The sequence below is a fragment of the Dysidea avara genome, chromosome 7 (genome assembly GCF_963678975.1).
Source record: "Dysidea avara chromosome 7, odDysAvar1.4, whole genome shotgun sequence".
In the NCBI taxonomy this organism is placed as follows: Eukaryota; Metazoa; Porifera; class Demospongiae; order Dictyoceratida; family Dysideidae; genus Dysidea; species Dysidea avara.
Window position 1 is genome coordinate 13,627,977 of NC_089278.1, and position 20,783 is coordinate 13,648,759.

The following is a 20,783-nucleotide window of genomic DNA, read 5'->3' on the forward strand; positions in this document are numbered from 1 at the left end:
CCAAGGGAAACTCTGATATCTAGTACTTATCACTGATATACGTATTACACAACTGATCTAAGGAGGGAGAATTAGCTGGTCTAAGGAGAATTAGCTATAAGGAGGAGAGGGTTTCAAAGCTCAATTAGCTACAGAGGGGGAAAAGGAAAATTTATATGAGAATAGTAGTATAGTTGTTGATAGCATTCATTCCTTAATTGTGGGTCATAAGGTAGTATAATCTTCAGGGATATCAATGTGATCATATCATCATTATGCATTAGCTAAGTTCTAGAAACCTTGCACTCAAGCATATTGTCAGCATATTAGAATCACTGGAATAGGCTACCTGGAAAAATTGTTAATCTCTGGATTGTTTCAATAATTGTAGTGGGGGTCTGTCCCATGCAGGTGACATATTCAAGAATCAGTCTTACCATAAACCATACTTTTATAACAATTGCACTTTAACACTACATGGGCAGTGATGCAGATTTCTGCTAGTAATTCTTTGAATGTAGCCATTCCAAATAGCTAAGGTCAGGCAAAGTTGATTCACATGCAGTTTATCGTCAAAAAAAAAGCCCAAGGGTGGGCATGCATGCGCAGTCATTTTTCATTTTCATTATGGGGATTGAAATGTGCTATGCCTCAGAAGTTGTTGCTGAGCTGCATTTACCTAATACATAAAACTAGCCTCCATTATGATCCACGTACAAAAATGGTATACCCTCTGCCATTTACAATTTATTAAATATGAGTAGCTTAGTACCAGGCCTGGTAGCTACAATGGAGCATCACTGCTACTTGACTGCATATGATATTACACAGAGTGTCTTGAGTGCCATCTAATTCTGTGAACACTATCCCACTAGGGACCTGTGAGAAGGCTTACTAAGTCTGTGAATACAGCGAGTCAGATACGTGTAACTAAATGCTGGCTTACTACCCTTCCTCTTTCAGATCATGGCTACACCTTACATAAAGGAGCCTTTTCGTGATGCCCTTTGTCTTCGCTATGGTTGGCAGCTCTCTTCCTTGCCTTCTAGTTGTGTTTGTGGAAGCCAAAGACTGTTGAACATGCTTTTAGCTGTTCTTTTGGTGACTTTCCTCATAATGAATTGTGGGATATCACTGCTGCCTTGCTATCAGAAGCCTGCCACAATGTTTGCACTGAACCACCATTACAGCCTTTGTCAGGAGAACAATTCCACTACAGAACACAGATCTACTAATGTTGAGGACAGTTCCTGGCTTGATGTGAGTTGCTGAGAGTTTTTGGGGACGAGATAAGAAGAGGCCTTTTTTGATGTAAAAGTATTTAACCCTTTGGCGACCTCTTATGCCTCCTTCCCTTTGGCCCAATGCTATCGTCGAGCTGAACTGGATAAGAAGAGAATGTATGGTGAGCAAGTATGTGAAGTAGAGAGGGGAACCTTCTCTCCTTTGTTGCTTTCCTGCTCTGGTGGAATTGGTCCAGCTGCAACTGTTGTTTACAAAAGGCTTGCAACACTTATATCTGTCATCCTTACAGTCAGACACTGTTTTGGATCAGATGTAAACTCCTTCTTATTCATTACTTCATTCTGCAGTGATGTGTACAAGAGGATCCAGATAAAGCCATCACAGGTGTGATTGACTTGGCCTGTTCCAACAGTTTGGAATTGGAGTAATTTTATGATGCATTTTTTAAATGTGTAATGGTTAGCTAATTAGCTATGTGATGGGGAAAAAAACTAAACGCAGAAAGAAAAAAAATCCCAGACGCAGTAGTGACTTGACCTCCATGCAGCAAGTCTAAAATGAGAAAGATATAGATGTATATCTAAAATAGGATTCATCACTCGCGTTTCTGAGGGTTGAATGACAGTGTGCCATTGAGCTAGCAGGTCCGAACCTGTTGCAAAGTCGTGCCTGAAAGTGCAAAAAGTAAAGTATCTAGCTGTGTAACAGGCTCTCAGCTATAGTTTGTTTGCAAGTCCCTAGTGAGATGTAGTCATAAACCGGGGAGTCTGTCATGATTAGTATACGGAATTAATATATGGTGGTGCACGGCTAGTCACGCGACTGCAACACCTGATTGGATGACATACGTATGCCCTACTTGATGTGGTGAGAAGCGAGTGTATTTATCGTGTACACGTTGTTGTTTTGTACACGTAAAAATACTGTGTTTACAATGTAGATCAAGATCATGAGACTTACCGGCTGCACCGACTCTGGCAGGCTGTCGGGCTCGGACTCATTTAACTGTGAAGGTTTTCATGTACTGATATTAATACGTTAGTGTTTAAAGCTGAATGGACTGAAAGTCTAACCAAAGGTCAATCTGTTTCGGTGTGCAGTAGATCCCTTTAATGTAATTAATTTAAGTATTGTCACTGTGATGACGTCGAAACTAATATTCATATATTAATTACATTGCTACATATAGTCTAAGTAGAAGTCCCTGTTCTGGGCCATCTCTGGAGAGGCATCGCTATAATGATGCAAGATGTGGACAGACTTCCATGTATGCACATTGTCACAGAACGGAGTAGGAAATGACAATGTGCAACAAAACCGATCTAGAGATCGGTTGTAGCTAGTGGAGCTACATCAGTGTACTGCGAGACAAATAGTTAGCAATGCAACAGTAGAACACTACGGCCTCCCTAGTGTTTGCAAACACAAGGGGAGTAAGGTAAGCCTGCTCAACTTCTCTAATACGTTTTCTTCTGCAATTCATGGTGTTGATACAAGGAGGGGATTACTGTGATGCAGCAGCTTGATGCTTTCACGTGGAATACCCTTATATCAAAAAAGGCACTTTGCCACTGCTCCCAAAATTCCCTAGCATGAATATCTGCCCTAGCCTCATCCTGATGGTTGGCTGTTTTTGGTTCAATTATCTCCCCAGTATGTGGCTGTAAGGGTGGCTCAATGGCCACATCATAACATGCCTTTGAAAGCCACTTAGCAGTGATGTTCCTTAAAGCATTGTGACAAACTAATGTGAAGCTGCCATGTTTACATAATCCATAGAAAAAGAGACTCCACAAATACAGTGACTGGGGATATTCAGGAATATCTAATGCACCTATCAATGTTATCCCCCACCTCCCCCCTCCTGGGCGTAGTGGGGGAAATGGTGGGGATTTGACTTTTTGAAAAATCAAATTCTCCACCCACTGGGGAACAACTAGTGGTCAAATCTCCATGTAGTATCGCTGGAATAAACTTTAGGAAACAGATCAATTCTCATAGCTCGCAAGCTAAACTAAACGCCTAAAATTTCGAACGGTCAAATGCCCCACTAGTGGGGCAAAATTTCTGATCAAATCGGCGAAAATCCCCCACTAATCCTTTAGTAAGCCCGGGAGGGGGGTAGTGGGGCTTAACATTGATAGGTGCATAAGATGCAAGGCATCCCAGAATTCTTGTTTTATCAAATGGATTTCTGTTCTGCCAGAGGTAATGCTGTCAGCCAGGAAGAAGTACCTCTTTAAGTATCGTATATAGTTTTTTGTTTTTCTTTCTTTTTATCATGCACTCTTTGTGGATCATACTGAGCTACATTCTTCATACCCAATACCATAGATTGTATATACGACTCTCTGTTGCAGTTTAATTCACTATATCAGGAGCTCATTTAGCACCGTATAAGGTCCTGGCTAATATACCTTTGACTTGTCTTGTACTTACTACATTTTCAGTGTCATGCACTTAGTGCTGACTTGTCTGGATGACCTAAGTTGACCTCTTCCCCAACCATATCATTGATTCAAGTAATATGGTGTATATACCTGTAGCATATTGATGATGTAATACATGTGACCAGATTTTTTTTACGACAAATTGCACATCAGGTAAAATCAAACTATCACCACCAGTGGAGAGCTACACTATCATACTCCCTCACTACTCAAGGATGGTTTTAAGAGACATTTTTTCTGTGTGGTGTGGTGGGCTTGAATGCCTTGTGAAGGACCTGGCTTGACAAAAATCAGTGGTGTACTGGTAGATGGCCTGATATAGTTGGCCAAATATTTACTGTGTTGATTTTGCTGCACATCAGCCACTAAGAAGCTAGCACAGCCCTGTAATCTTGTGTCTGGGCTTCAATCGTCGTCTTTGTCTATCTCTTACCCACCCCACCACCCCCCTCCCTGCCCTTTTGTGAGCACTCGTGATACTACTTCGCTTGTTCAGATGCTATCTCTGACTAATAAAAGTTGCTTAAAAGCTACATTCAGCCTGCCATTAATAAATGATGGCCGTGTGGTATGGAAAATAGTGTTGCAGGGACATGAGGGGGGGTAGGAGACCTGCTTTAACATTTATATTTATAAGTTTGCAGTAGAAGAACCCAGGCCATTCACACCATTTAGTTTGGCAGTACAGCATAACAGGTTTTCAATAACAGGTTTTCAATAACAGGTTTTCATTATCATTACAGGTTTTCAACGGTTTTCATTTCCATACGAAACTGTTAAGGCTTTACAGCTCAACTGCTGAAGGTCTGCAGGACTTGGTGGTCCTGTGGTCCTGCAGCCTTTTTGAAGATGTTCAGTTCTGTATGTTTGAAAAGTTGATGACAAAAGAAAGATCCATAACTGTACCTAGGCAGCCTCAAACTTGCAGCCATTTGAATAATGCTCAACGCTCACAGGAGTCTGCCAGGTGGTCAAGACGATTTTTGTGTGCTAATGTTATTAATGGATTCATGTCTCCCCTCTAGCCATCTGCTTCCCAGAGGTTATACAAAATACTATAACCAATTCACTATCATATTAATGTACTGATTTATGATTATATATAGCAATCTGTTGACTTTTGAACCATTACAATATTCAAAGTCTTTCAGTGGCTGGGTGCTGTGCCACCAGATCCCACATCTCTAATTCAAAATTGTTGTTGGAAATCCCCTTAGAAGAATCCTGCATGGCTACTCTTCTGCAATTGGGAATGAGAAACTAGCAATTACGTTTATGTGACCTAATAGTTACCTACTTCTATAGGAATATGCAGTACTTAATCATAATACGTATTTTTAAATACACAAGTAATTTCAGACATGTCCCAATGCTGTATCTGCAGTGCTATCCTACTAGAGAGGTTACACACAGGGATCGAGTCAGACAGACTCTTGACATTAAAACTCTGTTGAATTCAGAGACCCAATGGTGCTCCAGCATCATGCAATCTACTAAAGGAGCTGTATCTGGAACCATATCTGCATACATTCAACCTAGATAACACTGACTTCTTGCTAACCATGTGTTTCATCAGATACCACCATAAATTTTCTAGCAAATGAGTCGTACTTCTCATAAATGTCATGAAATGACTAGCAACGTTATTACCTGATGCAATACATGCATAGCTATATAACAATATGTCAAAGATTAGTGGCATAAGGTGAAGAATCACTCTGTGGTGATAAAGACATACTGTATAAGCAGAAATTTTGCTAAGAAGAATATTTGGCATTTGCTTAATAATTTGGCAAGAGTTTAATTTTGATGAAATGCATGTTTAATAAAGTGGAGTCCCAAGTGGTATAAAATTGTGTAGCTATTCTTTGTCTACAAAATGTATATATAGACGCTTACCTCGTTGCCTACATATTGGCCCGCATATACAATCTTCTGTGTGAAACATAGATACCTAATGATGGGAATTATTAGCAGCTAGCTGTTACTCAGCAAATTTGTATCAGATTGTGACGAAGCTCCACTTGGTCGTATTTCTCTTTTGACAACCTTCAACATTACTCATTCTTGACGAGTTTGTTAGATACAGTACCTTGCTTGATCTTGTGCTTATTATTTGATCAGTTATAATAATTTTAAAAACATGACAAATTTTTAATTTGGCGATTTTGTAAGCATCCACCAAATTGCCAATTTTAATTCCACACCAAATTTTCTGTTCATACGGGTAGTAAAAATTATAGATGATGTCCATAAACTCATAATGTTTTGATATGACTTTTCTTTTCTAGCAATCTATACTTTTGATGTGAGATACATGGAACATTTCAGTTGGCTGCTAATTTCATTGTTGATTACCAGTGTTTATGGTGATACTGATATTAGGTAATAAGTGCACTGTTTGTACTTTGTCTTGATGATTCCGTATGTGCGCTGATCATGAAGTACATATTATGGTGATAATCATTGTATGTTTCATAGTGTCCACTCTGTTCAACATAAAAAGCACTGCATATTTAGCACCAATTGAATAGCCACGGTCCAATGCAATCTGGGACAATAGCTATCAATTTAGTCATCTATGATAAAGCATTATAGCCTGCAATGATGTGCCATCACTATGCCTCTCTCTTTGAAAACACTGATCTCCACCACCTACACCCTGTGGCCAACTCATGATATATCTACACTCAAGTAAATAGAGCAACTTTTTAAGCCCATTAAATCCTCCATAATGTTTTATGTAATACATATGTTACACAATACACATACGCAGCTGCTGTAGTAAATTTTAAAACAAGTGCATATGCACTGATCAGTTATGTGGGGTAGCTAACATGTAGCTATATGCACTTACACATTTTATACTTGGAACAATTTTGTATTGGGGTAAATACTTGGTCATTTGTTAGTCCGTAAGCATGGTCAAATAGTAGAATTGTAGATTATCACTTATCTACCAATGACACCATTTATTTAGCTTGTAAGTAATAATTGTCATAATACTGCATAATAATTATATTATCGAATTCATAAAATGTGTCACACTTACCCTTATATGCACTATGTTTATGGATATAGGTGTGAGTTAGTGGATGATGAAACATGTCAAGGGTTTGGCTATGATGCATTTGCTGCTTACATTGCTGATTTGCCAGAATTGGTAGACTTTGCTAACAAGATACAAGCCCTTAAAGTGCAGTTTATTGAAATACCCGTCTGCAGGGAGTTTTTCACTATTTCTGAATGCTTGATCATGTTTCCACCATGCAATAATGAAACTGGAAAACTGCGACCAATTTGTCAGAAAAAATGCTCAATTATTACTACAAACGTAGCACAGTGCGTTCAAATATTAGTAGAACGAATGATGGATTTCATTGAGATTGCTCTGATTAGCTCTGTGTTCAACTGCTCTGATCCTAGCTCTTACTATCCAAATGTTTCTGGAACTCTTTATGATCTGCAAGAAAATTGTTTTAATTTTGCAGTTAGAGATATCAATGGTATGAAATGTATATTGCAATGCTTGTTCACCACTGCATGTATTTGCACTTTATATCTACAGAGTCTGATGAGAATCCTGTTTTGGCAATAATCATTGGGCCTATTGTTTTAACAGTTGTACTTGGAGTTATAGTGGTACTTATCATTGTATACTGGAAATACAGACACAGGTATGAATGTTTATATGCATATGCAGTCTTTGAGTAGTCAGTTATGATAGACCTTATAAGTGTGGGCAGTAAAGAAGTATTCTATATATAACCATCTAAGCATGACATTCAAGTTGATTACTTTTTTCAACTCTTCAATGACGTTTCCCTACAATAATACCTATTAATTTTAGTTTGCATCACTTGGAAAGACTGTGTACATCCACACTTCATTGTAGTGTGAATATTAATAACTTGCTAGTAGAATCATTACTATAGTATATTAAAAATTATTAATTCAAAAATTAAGTAGGGATCCAAGCAATAAAAAGTAGTGAAACAAGAGATGGATGATGATATTACAGCATAGCTCGGTGGGTAAATCCCTACATTGGCATATTATAGCAATCATTTTGTTCAATGCCAAAGTAGGGTCCCACTGAGCTATGCTGTAATACCATCATTCATCTCTTGTTTCACTACTTTTTATCGCTTGGATCCCTACTTCATTTTAAAATTAATATACTAGTTTGTTTGGTTTTTATTATAGCATACAGCTATACACATGTGATTGTTCTATTAGGGTGACTGCTGTATTAGAGTATCTTGAGTCAGCCAGGGGGTGTGCCATTATTTTCATATTCTCGCTGTGCTAGCATTATGAATACAGCTAGGCCAATAATAATGGAGTGTGTCATCGTGATAGATTGTTAAGAGATGTGGTCTTGGTGCTCGATCGTTATTAATTAACCAAGATCGTGTTAACCAATTAATAGGTGTGGCATTGAACCTATCATGAATTTACCAGTATCTACCAAGCGTAAGTGCTTAAATAAGTTTGCGGCATCTAAATATGCTACTCAAGGAAAGTGTTGATAGGGAAAATTAACGCCTCGATATGTTTTCATTGAAACAACAAGAAGACCATGAGCCTGATTAAAGACAAAGTGCAGAGGGCACAAACTTGTAGGAACCCCAAAAGGCACATCCCACTGGTGAGTTTGTTATTGTAGCATAAAATGGTGGCCTTGGGCTGCTTCCTTTGGCCTCTAGGCTTGCGACTGTGATCAGGCAGGCAGGCAGGCAGGCAGGCAGGCAGGCAGGCAGGCAGGCAGGCAGGCAGGCAGGCAGGCAGGCAGGCAGGCAGGCAGGCAGGCAGGCAGGCAGGCAGGCAGGCAGGCAGGCAGGCAGGCAGGCAGGCAGGCAGGCAGGCAGGCAGGCAGGCAGGCAGGCAGGCAGGCAGGCAGGCAGGCAGGCAGGCAGGCAGGCAGGCAGGCAGGCAGGCAGGCAGGCAGGCAGGCAGGCAGGCAGGCAGGCAGGCAGGCAGGCAGGCAGGCAGGCAGGCAGGCAGGCAGGCAGGCAGGCAGGCAGGCAGGCAGGCAGGCAGGCAGGCAGGCAGGCAGGCAGGCAGGCAGGCAGGCAGGCAGGCAGGCAGGCAGGCAGGCAGGCAGGCAGGCAGGCAGGCAGGCAGGCAGGCAGGCAGGCAGGCAGGCAGGCAGGCAGGCAGGCAGGCAGGCAGGCAGGCAGGCAGGCAGGCAGGCAGGCAGGCAGGCAGGCAGGCAGGCAGGCAGGCAGGCAGGCAGGCAGGCAGGCAGGCAGGCAGGCAGGCAGGCAGGCAGGCAGGCAGGCAGGCAGGCAGGCAGGCAGGCAGGCAGGCAGGCAGGCAGGCAGGCAGGCAGGCAGGCAGGCAGGCAGGCAGGCAGGCAGGCAGGCAGGCAGGCAGGCAGGCAGGCAGGCAGGCAGGCAGGCAGGCAGGCAGGCAGGCAGGCAGGCAGGCAGGCAGGCAGGCAGGCAGGCAGGCAGGCAGGCAGGCAGGCAGGCAGGCAGGCAGGCAGGCAGGCAGGCAGGCAGGCAGGCAGGCAGGCAGGCAGGCAGGCAGGCAGGCAGGCAGGCAGGCAGGCAGGCAGGCAGGCAGGCAGGCAGGCTGGCTGGCAGGCAGGCAGGCTGGCTGGCTGGCTGGCTGGCTGGCTGGCTGGCTGGCTGGCTGGCTGGCTGGCTGGCTGGCTGGCTGGCTGGCTGGCTGGCTGGCTGGCTGGCTGGCTGGCTGGCTGGCTGGCTGGCTGGCTGGCTGGCTGGCTGGCTGGCTGGCTGGCTGGCTGGCTGGCTGGCTGGCTGGCTGGCTGGCAGGCAGGCAGGCTGGCAGGCAGGCAGGCTGGCTGGCTGGCTGGCTGGCTGGCAGTGAGTCTAAAATCTGAGTTTTAGCGATTTTTAAAACAATTTTATATCCGGCTGCCTATTAATGTTTTCTTGTTTTTAATGCAGTATTTAAAGTTAGATGGACTAATATTATTCCATAAAGGTGATTTTCATTGCATAAGATGTCTCTAGGATGATTTTTGAAGGCAGCATTTTAAGTGACGCATCATTTTTGGGGGATCCCTACTTAAACGGTACTACTGTGCCATTTGATACTACATATACATACACACATACCCTATTTTTTTCTTAACACAAACATATCAAGATATGTGATAGTGTCATGTTTCTATGTCATATATGAGGAAGGGAAAATATGCTGTTTTCACGTATACATAGTTTCATAGTCCTTCTTTGTTTTTTCTTGAGGTGTCTAGGTATTATTCTTTTGGAAGTATTTACTGAACCAAAAAGTTGTTTTATTTTCGTGGATAACACAAAATAACTAACAGTCATCCATCTACACGACTAGTTGTGTGTTAAGGTTGGTATGCCCCCACCCAGTATTCGACTTTAGGGCACACGTTTAGTAGTTTCCCCTACAGCCTAAAGGTGAAGAAGAAACCAAAGCTGAACCCGACCCTAATGCTAATGCTACTTTTCACGTCCCCTAAAGTCATATGCTCAAGGCAACTACTAGATGCGTCTCCTAAAGTCGAATGTTTGGGGTATCTACTAAACGTTCTTCTTACTATAGTACAGCTTACTTCTTGAGTCATCACATTTATAAGATAGAAAAGTAAGGGAGGTGGGTAGCCAGCAGTGGTAGCACAGTGGTTAGCACACTGGCCTAGCACACTGGTGGTCCAGGGTTTGAGCCCTGGATAAGTTTTGTGGTTTTTTTGCTTTTGTTTTAGTAGCCCTTTTTTTGTCTAAGTTTTACTGTCGGTTCAATAGCCGGTATGGCTTATTGAACCAACTTTCGGTTCAGTATCCACTGCCTATTCTTTTTGCAAACTTTAGGCTATGGTATATATATAGATTGATAAGCCAAAACAACTAATTTGTGAAGATGTGAAATCAAAGTGTTGAGTTAATGAAAGAAGTTTTCTTTCCTGAATATTTACCATGTATGGTATAGTATGATTCTTAGGATACACCCAATACACACATAGGCCAGTGTTCATAATAGACACCTCTTTATGTAGTCTACATGTAGAGCTAATCTTTGTGTAGCCATGGAGATTTGTGACCAGTTTGGATATAAAATTATTACTTGGGAGTTGCTATAACTATATTTTATATCCCATTGAAGCCATACTTCAAAGAGTTTATCTGGAACTGCCAGCAAGGTGTTAATTATTTGACAAAAAGAAGTGTTTATTACAGACACATGCAACAAAATCAATGAAACACCATGCAAACTGCAATGTTTAGCAATCAAATTGCAGTGTCAGTATAGCATGTTTATGCAAGCTGCATAGAAAGCCATATACATAAACCGAAAAATAAGTTTTGCTTATTCTGTTATTCCACAATTCCATTATTCTTTTATTCCATATTCCATGCTTTACAAACTCCCCTTTCACTTGGATATAAGCCAGTTATATCAAGCATTCATAGAATATCTAGTTATTGACACTTATCCTCTGCTTTGCCTCAGACTCTGTGTTAATAACTTAGATATCATTCTACTCCTGCTGTGATATAACTATAATGTATATGCTACAGGACTTTAGTGATTAAAGCATACCATAGACCATGTGTTAACCTTATGTATGAATTAACTTTTTACACTTATGGAAAGTCATGATTATTTGTTTATGTAGGAACATCATTTTAGTTGGAGGATCACTGTCACTCAACTCTTCATATGGACAAGACGTAATTGGCTTAGGAAATGCATTTCACAAGTTGCCTATTCTGCAGAATGAAGGTGATTACTGTATTTGGGTTGTATCATGTCCAGATGAAAATGGGACTCTTAATTTATGATACCTTCAGGAAAAGTATGCCTTATTTTCCATAAAAGCATACTTTACTTTTCTTTAGTATGGTAATAAAGCACGCATGAATGTGATTCAACCATAGACGCGACCCACAAAGACACTGGAATGACCGCAATTACCCCCACTAACATAGCTGTCAACAATGTTACCAGAAATTAGTAGTAAATAAATGGCTACACACACATACGTTTGTAATTACAGTACAATACTCATAAGACTGCATCTTAAATTGTTGACTAAACTGTCCACCATTGCAAGTCCAGTAAATTCTCGGTTTGGTTTTTAGTGGCTTGACATGATGGCCTTAACCTTGCTGCGTTTTTGCCCACTTCTTAGACCATACTTGCAAACCATGAATGTCCATTGCTCAAATAGCTAGCTTTCCCATCCTTCTGTTCCAGCTAGTTCTGAATCTTAATAGTGTGTGATAGCTAATACAGCATCAGTCACTACAAATCAACCTTTGGCTAGTCCCAAGTAGCTACTGTATTTTCTCAATGTTGCTGTTGCATTTCAGGTCATGATAAACTGTATTACTTCCTTCTTGATAGCAACTCCAGATTCATACATTAAACCAGTAAAACATATGCTTGAGCACTACAGAAAGTATAGCACTTGCATGTTCTCAAGCCAAATGTAGCACTCGGCTTTTCCTCATGCTATATCTGTCTTTTGTTCTATCATTTCCATATTGCACTCATAGGGGTACTTTAACTGCAGTACTGAAATTATGTAGTATAGTATACTTGCCATATACCAGAATTGAGGTATTATGACATAAGCCTTGATCCATAACATACCATTATGTGGTTTCCCCATTCTGGCAATAAGTACTTGTAACGTATATTTTTGTTTAGAACGAGAACGTCTTGTCAATCAGTATGAAATTGAGCTTGATGACATTCTTATCCCTTCTGATGCTCTACATCTTATAACTGTGATTGGAGAAGGTTGGTTAATGCGTATAGCATTTCATCAAGACTATATACTGAGATAATGTCCTACTATATAAAGTTGTATTTTATATTGACATTTCTTCATGACTATAGGTGCTTTTGGATTGGTGTATGAAAGTGTTTACACTAACCCCAAAACTGGCACAAGTATTAATGTTGCTATTAAAGGATTAAAAGGTATATTTGTGTAAAATTTAGCTTTTTCTATCTCCCTAGTTAAACCCATAATCCTTTTGGGTTTGAAATTTGGTTTAACCTGTATGTGACAGCATAAGTTACAGGATTTGAAATTTATAATAAGGTATTTATTGCTATATGAACTTTTTGGCCATCAAATGGGAAAATTGTTTAATTGATTTTACAAATAATTTGTGAACCTTTACTGTAAGTTATACAACTCTCATTTTAATTACCCAATAATGTAAATAACTATGTACGACAGTTAGGTCACAATAGTTTTATGTATGTGTGTGTACATAGCATCAACTGCCATTAATGAAGTGGAGGCATTTTTAGAGGAATGTTGTAAAATGAAACTGCTTGATCATCCAAATGTGTTGCCCTTAATTGGAGTGAGTATAGACAGTGAGTACATTCCAGCAATGGTTTTACCATATATGGTCAATGGCGATGTTAAATCTTATCTACTCTCAGAACGTAATTCAGAAACTGATGTTGATACATTCCCTGTGGTAAGACACCTTAATTAGCTAAGTTATCAAACAGTACAGTACAGCGTTGAAACCGGGTCGGGTCATCCGGGTCATCCGGGTCATCCGGGTCACATTTTCTCCGGGTCATCCGGGTCTGACCCGGTTTACAATTTATCCGGGTCTGACCCGGATTGGATCACATGAGAAATGAAATTGTTCGTTTGACGACGTGGAACTTATAAACGCTATCGTGTAGCTCTTTCGTGAGCCACACCCACTTATCGCATTACCAACATATGCTCAGCCACGCCTATTTGTTAGTAAGTGCAGTATGTAGCATGAAACTGAGGGTATCTATGGTGAGGGGTAGCTATTGTCAGTAGATAAAGACCTTTTTTTTTTTTTTTTTTTTTTTTTTTCTTTTTTTTTTGGTCTTCAACCTACAGCTAGGCTGAAGTTGCAATATTTACTCAACACGAATCGAACGCTCAAAATGTAGACTCGTTCGCTCGCCCGAGACTAGCCGAAACACGTCTCGGCTTTAATTAATCCGGGTCACATCCGGGTCACATCCGGGTCTGACCCGGATTGCTATCCGGGTCAGCAGTAGTGACCCGGTTTCAACGTTGGTACAGTAGTACTGTTTAGTAGGGTTCCCCCTAAAGTGACGGGTGCTGCATCATAGAAATGCTGCATCTATAAACCATTTTAGAAATATCATATCATACACAGTGAAAATCACCTTTACAGAATAATCTTATTCCATTTAGTGTCAAATACAGCATTAAAGACAAGAAAACACTTACAGGGGCTGTATATAAAATTTTTTAAACTTACCAAAACTTAAATTTTGGTCTGCCAGTCTGCCTGACCATAGTCACAAGGCCAGAGGCCAAAGGAAGCAGCACACAGCCACCATTTACACCACAACAACAAACTCACATTTGGGATGTGCCTTTTGTGGTTCCAACAAATGTCTGCCTTTTGTGCTTTGCCATTCCTTTTGTCTTCAATTACACATCATCTTCTTTATACCAGGAAATCATACCAAGACATTAATTTTACATGTCACCACTTTCCTTGAAGGCAGATATGGGGCCAAGTACATTTAAAAGTACTTAAGTAAAGTACAAGTACATGTTGGAAGTAATTAAGTAAAGTACAAGTACATTTTGCTGTAGCAGAAAATACGTTGTATTCAGTGTATTATAGAATGTAAGTGTGCCTTAGGGGGTTGGTACTTTCAGTCTTTTGTCAACCATTCTCCCTCTTAAAACTCTTTTAAAATGCACTGACTTAAACAGCAGCATTGTTTCTGTTTGCCAGAATGCTATGTGATCATTAATCGTGGCTACACGACACATAGTAAGGTTGGGGAAGGCACTAGAAGAATTGCAAGAAGTTATAAATTGCACCTTCATACAATTTTGTTATTCTCATTGTACACCCACTGCGTACAAACTACAAAAAATGTTTGCAGTACTTTAAGTACTCAAGTACTTAGCAAAGTACTTGAGTATATGTACAAGTACATTGGGGAAATTAAGAAAGTATTTAAGTAAAGTACAAGTACTGTCAAGTCTGTACTTAAGTGTACTTAAGTATAAGTACTCATGTACCTGGCCCCATGTCTGCTTGAAGGAGCATATTTAGGCACCATGAAACCAGTTGAGGTGCTTAACGGACTGTAGTATCCCTGGTAGTATGAAGTATCAGCTAAGCTGGGCTTGTAAAATGATTGCAATGGGCCACGCCACATACACAATAAGAACATGCTACCACACCTCTATTAATCAGTGCTGAGGCCATGCCCCTAACTCCATAGAAAACAAGGCATTGTACCATGTCAATCTATTACGTTGTTGAGTGCAAAATTGAAATACTCTAATACAGCAGTCTCAGCCACATGTGTATTTCATAGCTATGCTTTAACAAAAAACTAATGCAATAAAAAATCATTAATTTAAAAGATGAAGTAGGGTTCCAGTGATAAAAGAAAAGTAATAAACAAGAGATGATGGTAGCTGTGAGGGAAAATCCCTACTTGGCATTGTAGCAATGTGGAAAAATTCCTACTTTGGCATTGATGATGTAAATATGCCAATTTAAAGATTTTCTCACATTGCTACAATGCCAAGTGGGGATTTTCCCTCATAGCTACCCAGTGGCGTATCTACACCCGGGAATTTTCCCAGGCATCAACTCACCTTGCCCGGGAATCAGAAAATCTTCTGGCGTGGTAGCCACGTATGAAAATACATTGTTCACAATTTATTAATTACGATTCTATCCACTAGGACACCATTGACAGTAGCGAACGCTTGTAGCGAATTCTTGCATGGAAAATAAGCACTGCATGTGTAATTAAGAGTCCAATAGCCCCGTAGATTACGAGTTACTATATTTAAATCTGAAAAAACGGAGATGTACCTGCCCAAAATGAATAGTGCCAATTTGTAGTCTCATCGAAGTGATGAGTTTGCCTGTATATAGACTGCGTGAAGTGGAAAATACTCAAGATGACTAACTGTTTGGTTACTTGATTTCAGCAGGTAGAGGTCTAATGCTGAATAATCAGTGCCCAGATTTATTGTGATACAACTACGACGAAGGAATGTCAAGGGAATAACGTGAGAAAACTGCTGACGATGCAGGGAATGGATGCCTCTACTGAGTACGTAGATGAACCGGTGTCATGACGGTTTTGTGATCCGCGCAAGTACGAGTCAGTGCAAGAAATCTATCAGTTCAGTAGTATTGGACATTATGAGTTGGAATTATCCTTTTGTGTGGCACATGATGTTGCAGTCCCACAATTGATACATACATTGTAGCTAGAGATGGAGTGATTACAGACTGATGAGCTATTCTATATGCATACAGATAAGAGTTAAAAACTGTAGCTAGTCATGCCATGCACTTGAAAACAATAACTTGATGAATGCATGTATGAACCCACACAAGTTGTTAACTGGACTAGGTGTACAGGTAAATGGGCTTGCCCGGACATCATGTTTGGGCTAGATACGCCCCTGTAGCTACCATCATATCTTGTTTCACTACTTTTTATTGCTGGAACTCTACTTCATTTTTTAAAAGTAATAATTTATTTATTACACTATAGTACTGCATTGTAATATCTGATATTATACTAGTGTTTTTATTTATAGAACATCACTTATAAAATATTGCATAAAATGTGCTATGATATTGCAAATGGAATGCAGTATTTGCGTAAACTGCACTTGATACATCGTGACCTAGCTGCCAGAAATTGCATGTAAGTTATTTTTTCTGATACTATTGTACCATTACAACAAAAGCATAGAGTGCTTAAGCTTGGTGAATCAGGTGGTCAAACATTGTGGTAGATTAGAGTTTGGCAAATTCACCTTGAATTTCATTAAACATCACATGATATAGACATAGTGGCATGGTGGCATAAAGTGACAAGACAGCATGTGGCTGTAAAAGAAAGTGAATCAAGAGCAAAGGGACAGCTAGTAAGCGTCCCAATGATTCTGTACTATAGCCACTGTTGTGCTGATTCAAAGGTAGCTACCATGCATATAAAGTAAATTCAGTGATAGACATTGCTCACCTTGCCACGTATATCTTACACAGTTGGCCCAAGTATTGAAATGTTTATAACTTCGAACATGAAGCAAATTGGTGAATAAAAGTTTGGTAAACTTCTCAATTTGCAAAATTCACCTAACTCAAGTCACTCCAAACTTTCATCATTTACAATATTTAGAAGACTTTGTGACAAACAAGGAAATGCTTGATGAATTTGACAACTTTTTATTATAGCCAATAGCAATGCTAACTATTATAATAGCCTTGCATGATTAAATATGTAAACACAGCATTCAGTTTTTATCAATTGACATCTAGAAGAAGAGTACTCATCAAACATTTTCTCTAAGACTCACACACAGCTATACTACACAATGTAGTAAATATATGTACATACAACTGTAAGTTTTTTTTTGTTTTTTTTTTGAAATTTATATCTACTTCATTGTATAGGGTTGATGAAGATAAGACAGTCAAAATTTCTGATTTTGGTTTTTGTCGAGATGTTTATGTGAGTGATTACTACAGACTATCAAAAAGTAGTAGAGTACCAGTAAAGTGGATGCCACCAGAATCACTTCATGATGGCATGTATAGCCATCAAAGTGATGTGGTAAGTTTATTAGGAACCAAGGTGTGGAACATGTTGCATATGTGTATAAAAGATATAGTCTGTCAGTTCCATGCAGTGTAATGTTCTTGAGAATGAAGTCAATGGACACAAAGAAAGTATTGAGGCATGCACAATTGTACATATGTACTAAATTATTATACACCTATCAATGTCAAGCCCCACCCCCAGGATCCCCATACACAGCAATTTGACACCTACATCTTGTGGTGGCAGTTTGCTGAACCAAAAAAATTATTTTAATAGACAAAATCAAATCCCCCGATAGAAACCCCTCATTCGGGGTGGGGACATAGTGGGGTTTTGACAAGCTTCTTATAGTCAGAATTTGACACTAGATTTTGTAAAAATCCCCTGTATTCATTCCCCCACCCTACCTGGGGGTGAGGCATGACATTTTGATAGATACATTAAGAAACAGGTCAACATTTTCCAAAAAAACAACCAGGTTGTTGTAATTGGATCATCAAAGTTAAAAAGTTTCCAATTATGTCTTACATCATGTAAACAGAATAAGGAGGTATAAGGATAGCAATGGTAGTTTTGGAAGTGATTTACACATGAACTAGCTATAGTCATTTGTGATATTTGTGGTTGGATACTGTGGTTAAGCTTTACACTTACAGATCAAAGCCTAATTTTGATGACTTACTTGCAGCAATATTTGTGGCTTTTAACCATTTTGTGTTCTGTATATGTATTTTATTGTACTTTGGGTGAAAAGATCAAAGTGAAAAGTGTACTTTTATTTCCATATTGTACACCTGGCTGCACACTTCAAAGCTGGCAGGGTGCTGTATTTATTTCAACTGTGCTGTATTTGCCCAAGTGTGCTGTATTTTCCCTTTGATCCCAATACAGCACTGTTGAAACAGTAAACAAGTTGACCAAAGCATGACCAATGCCAGACACATTATCGCATTCTTTTCACCAAACCACTGCAATGTTATGAAGCCATTCAACAATTATGACGTATCATAAACACATAGAACAATGCCATGACCTAAACACAAGTGGGCGAATGACCCTGAAAGCCATTCTTAGCGAAAAGGAACAGAGCACATGGCATTATCAACACTACAAAATGACTCCTGTCCACGTTGTAAAGCCAGGTGGAACACGATAAGTTAATTCGCTCCAGTTGCCTTCGTAGTATCGTTCCCAGCGCCACACCATGGCTTCTATAAATGCACTCACCCGCCAAACACAATAGCAAGCCTCTCTATAACAAAGTCACAGACTTACTCATGGGCTTTAAGCCAGGCCTCAACCGAGAAAGAAGCAGTTGGCCACTTACTGTCGCTCTCGGCAGCTCAAATCAACTAAAGCTACGTAGCTAGCTAGCTTCATCACGCTGGTGCTCTGACGCTGAAGGCAGTATGAACAATGTTAATCACTGCAGTGAATACACACGGTCTCGAGCTTACGCGGATAGGCACTCACCTCCTGCTACTTGGCGTCACCCCCACTCTTCGCAGCCACTACTTTAGTACAATAAACCAGTTAAAGCACCGCCATTGCTCGTGCAATATGGAAAAAATAGCACTTGGGCATGGTCTCGAACCTAATACAGCACTCGGCTTCGCCTCGTGCTGTATTAGTCTCTCGCCCACGCCCTCGTGCTATTTTTTCCATATTGCACTCGCGGCGGTGCTTTAACTAGTATTTATTACTGTATAACAAACTTAATTTCATTAAAAGAATTGTAACAATGTTATAGGTTATAAGATGAGGCACAAGAGTGGAGTAATTGTTTTGTTTCTGCTCTATTAGAGCATCTCAATCTTTTGCAGTATTTATTCCTGCTCTTGCGTCTTTTATAGCTGAAGCTGTAAATGGTAGCTATTCCACTGTCTTAGAAGTTTAGCTGTGAATGTAAATTTACTCTCACAGTAATCAATTTCTACTTTCTACTTATTTAGTGGTCGTATGGAGTGACATGTTGGGAGATATTCAGTTTGGGTCGTCAGCCATATCCTGGGGTTGAAAACTGTGATATAACCCAATACTTGAGTGAGGGTAAAAGACTAAATAAACCAGTGCTTTGTTCACATGAAATGTAAGTCACACATAAGTTACCATCATGCACATTGTGTGCATCTGTGTGTGGATGTATGAGTTTGTGTTTCAATTCAGTAAACCACCATATTTCCATACATATCAGCATACACCCTATCGGCTTATGTAAGAATATGCTCAGGGAATCAATGGTCCACACAGTTCTTTCAGATATTGTATATTTATCTGCTGCAACATTTAAGAGATGGTCAGAACATTATCATTGCACAATTTTCAAGCAGTATTCACTGTTCCAGATTAAATTATAACATTATGGTACTGTTAGTAGAACTGCACAATGGATGTTTAGGTAGGCATTGTTGTGGGGGAAAACCTGTATTGAAAGAGTAACCTTGTGGAAGATAGCAGCTGTATAAGTAGGTGTCCCTGTTTACCACTGCAGTAACTGTCTCAGTGGCAACAGAGATATAACTATATGCTATAACAAATATGGCATGGCATATAGAAAGTAGTTGAGTAGAATCCTGACCTTGTGCTTAACTAGGAGTTATCAATCTGCTTGAGGCATAACCGATTTAGTATTCATGATGGCAGATAGCGAAATTGTGAATATGCAGGAATTCAGTAGTGGCACATGTATACCCCTAACATTGTCTGCCCTAGAGACATACTTAATCATTGGCATGGTATTGAAATTACTGGCTTACAAACATTGTCATGTGTGTGCACTTGTGACCATTCAGAGAGGGTTCATGGCATATATATTATATTACCATTGATGTGATTATACATACTTGTCTATACAGGTATCAGATAATGCTATCTTGTTGGAAAGACTCACCAAGTCAGCGGCTAAGCTTCACAGCTATTGTTCAAACACTTGAAACTCAACTCAAAGCTGATACTGTACATAACTAACACATATAATTTTTCTGTATATAGAGTATGTAGAGTGTCTGTGAAACAAACTGCCTGTATTTTGTACCAGTGCATGTGTGGAATTTAACTTTGAATGATAACTTAAAAAGTTACACACCTTGTGTCTTAACAATTGGTGGATTCCCCTAAAGTTCAACATTGGCATGTATAGTTACGTGTGTAGATGGATCAGTATACCATTTGCAATGCTCTAGATGTATAGCTAACTAAATACATGTATCAAAGGCAGGAATATTTTATAAGTGATACGAATGTAGGATACACTAAAGTGATAGTAAGACTGAATGAATGTCATGTGTGCAATAATGGACTTTCTTATGCTTACACCATAGTCCATAGATAATGTATGTGTTCACATTATCTATATGGACTGCATGTTCACTGGACTAATGTATGTGTTCACATTATCTATGGACTGCATGTTCACATTATCTATGGACTGCATGTTCACTGCATGTTTGCTCTGTCACACATGCAGTGACAGAGCAAACATGCAACCAGCACTTTATTGCAAGACTAGCTACAAGATAA

The 20,783-nt window shown here is 39.9% G+C and overlaps 1 protein-coding gene across 3 annotated transcripts; it reads left to right on the top strand.

The window, feature by feature from the left end:
- Positions 1–2,014: 2,014 nt before the first annotated feature.
- On the top strand, positions 2,015–20,344 carry LOC136260842 (tyrosine-protein kinase receptor TYRO3-like). Of its 3 annotated transcripts, XM_066054723.1 has the most exons (13): positions 2,032–2,091; positions 2,165–2,237; positions 5,966–6,059; positions 6,756–7,180; positions 7,243–7,351; positions 11,296–11,402; positions 12,333–12,425; positions 12,525–12,608; positions 12,912–13,123; positions 16,255–16,364; positions 17,117–17,276; positions 19,217–19,353; positions 20,120–20,344. In XM_066054723.1, the coding sequence occupies exons 2-13, from the start codon at positions 2,174–2,176 to the stop codon at positions 20,229–20,231; spliced, it is 1,707 nt and encodes a 568-aa protein (XP_065910795.1). In that variant the 5' UTR covers positions 2,032–2,091; positions 2,165–2,173; the 3' UTR covers positions 20,232–20,344. The 3 variants fall into 3 exon arrangements, with proteins under 3 accessions (XP_065910796.1, XP_065910797.1, XP_065910795.1); XM_066054724.1 differs by lacking the exon at positions 2,165–2,237 and having other exon boundaries at positions 2,015–2,091; XM_066054725.1 differs by lacking the exons at positions 2,165–2,237; positions 5,966–6,059 and having other exon boundaries at positions 2,025–2,091.
- Positions 20,345–20,783: the final 439 nt, after the last annotated feature.

Excerpts from the sequence above, each read along its gene's own strand:
- LOC136260842 (XM_066054723.1), top strand. The coding sequence starts at position 2,174 with ATGAGACTTACCGGCTGCACCGACTCTGGCAGGCTGTCGGGCTCGGAC. Across the intron at positions 11,403-12,332 it reads GCCTATTCTGCAGAATGAAG|AACGAGAACGTCTTGTCAAT; the intron begins GTGATTACTGTA and ends ATTTTTGTTTAG. Across the intron at positions 12,609-12,911 it reads TGCTATTAAAGGATTAAAAG|CATCAACTGCCATTAATGAA; the intron begins GTATATTTGTGT and ends GTGTGTACATAG.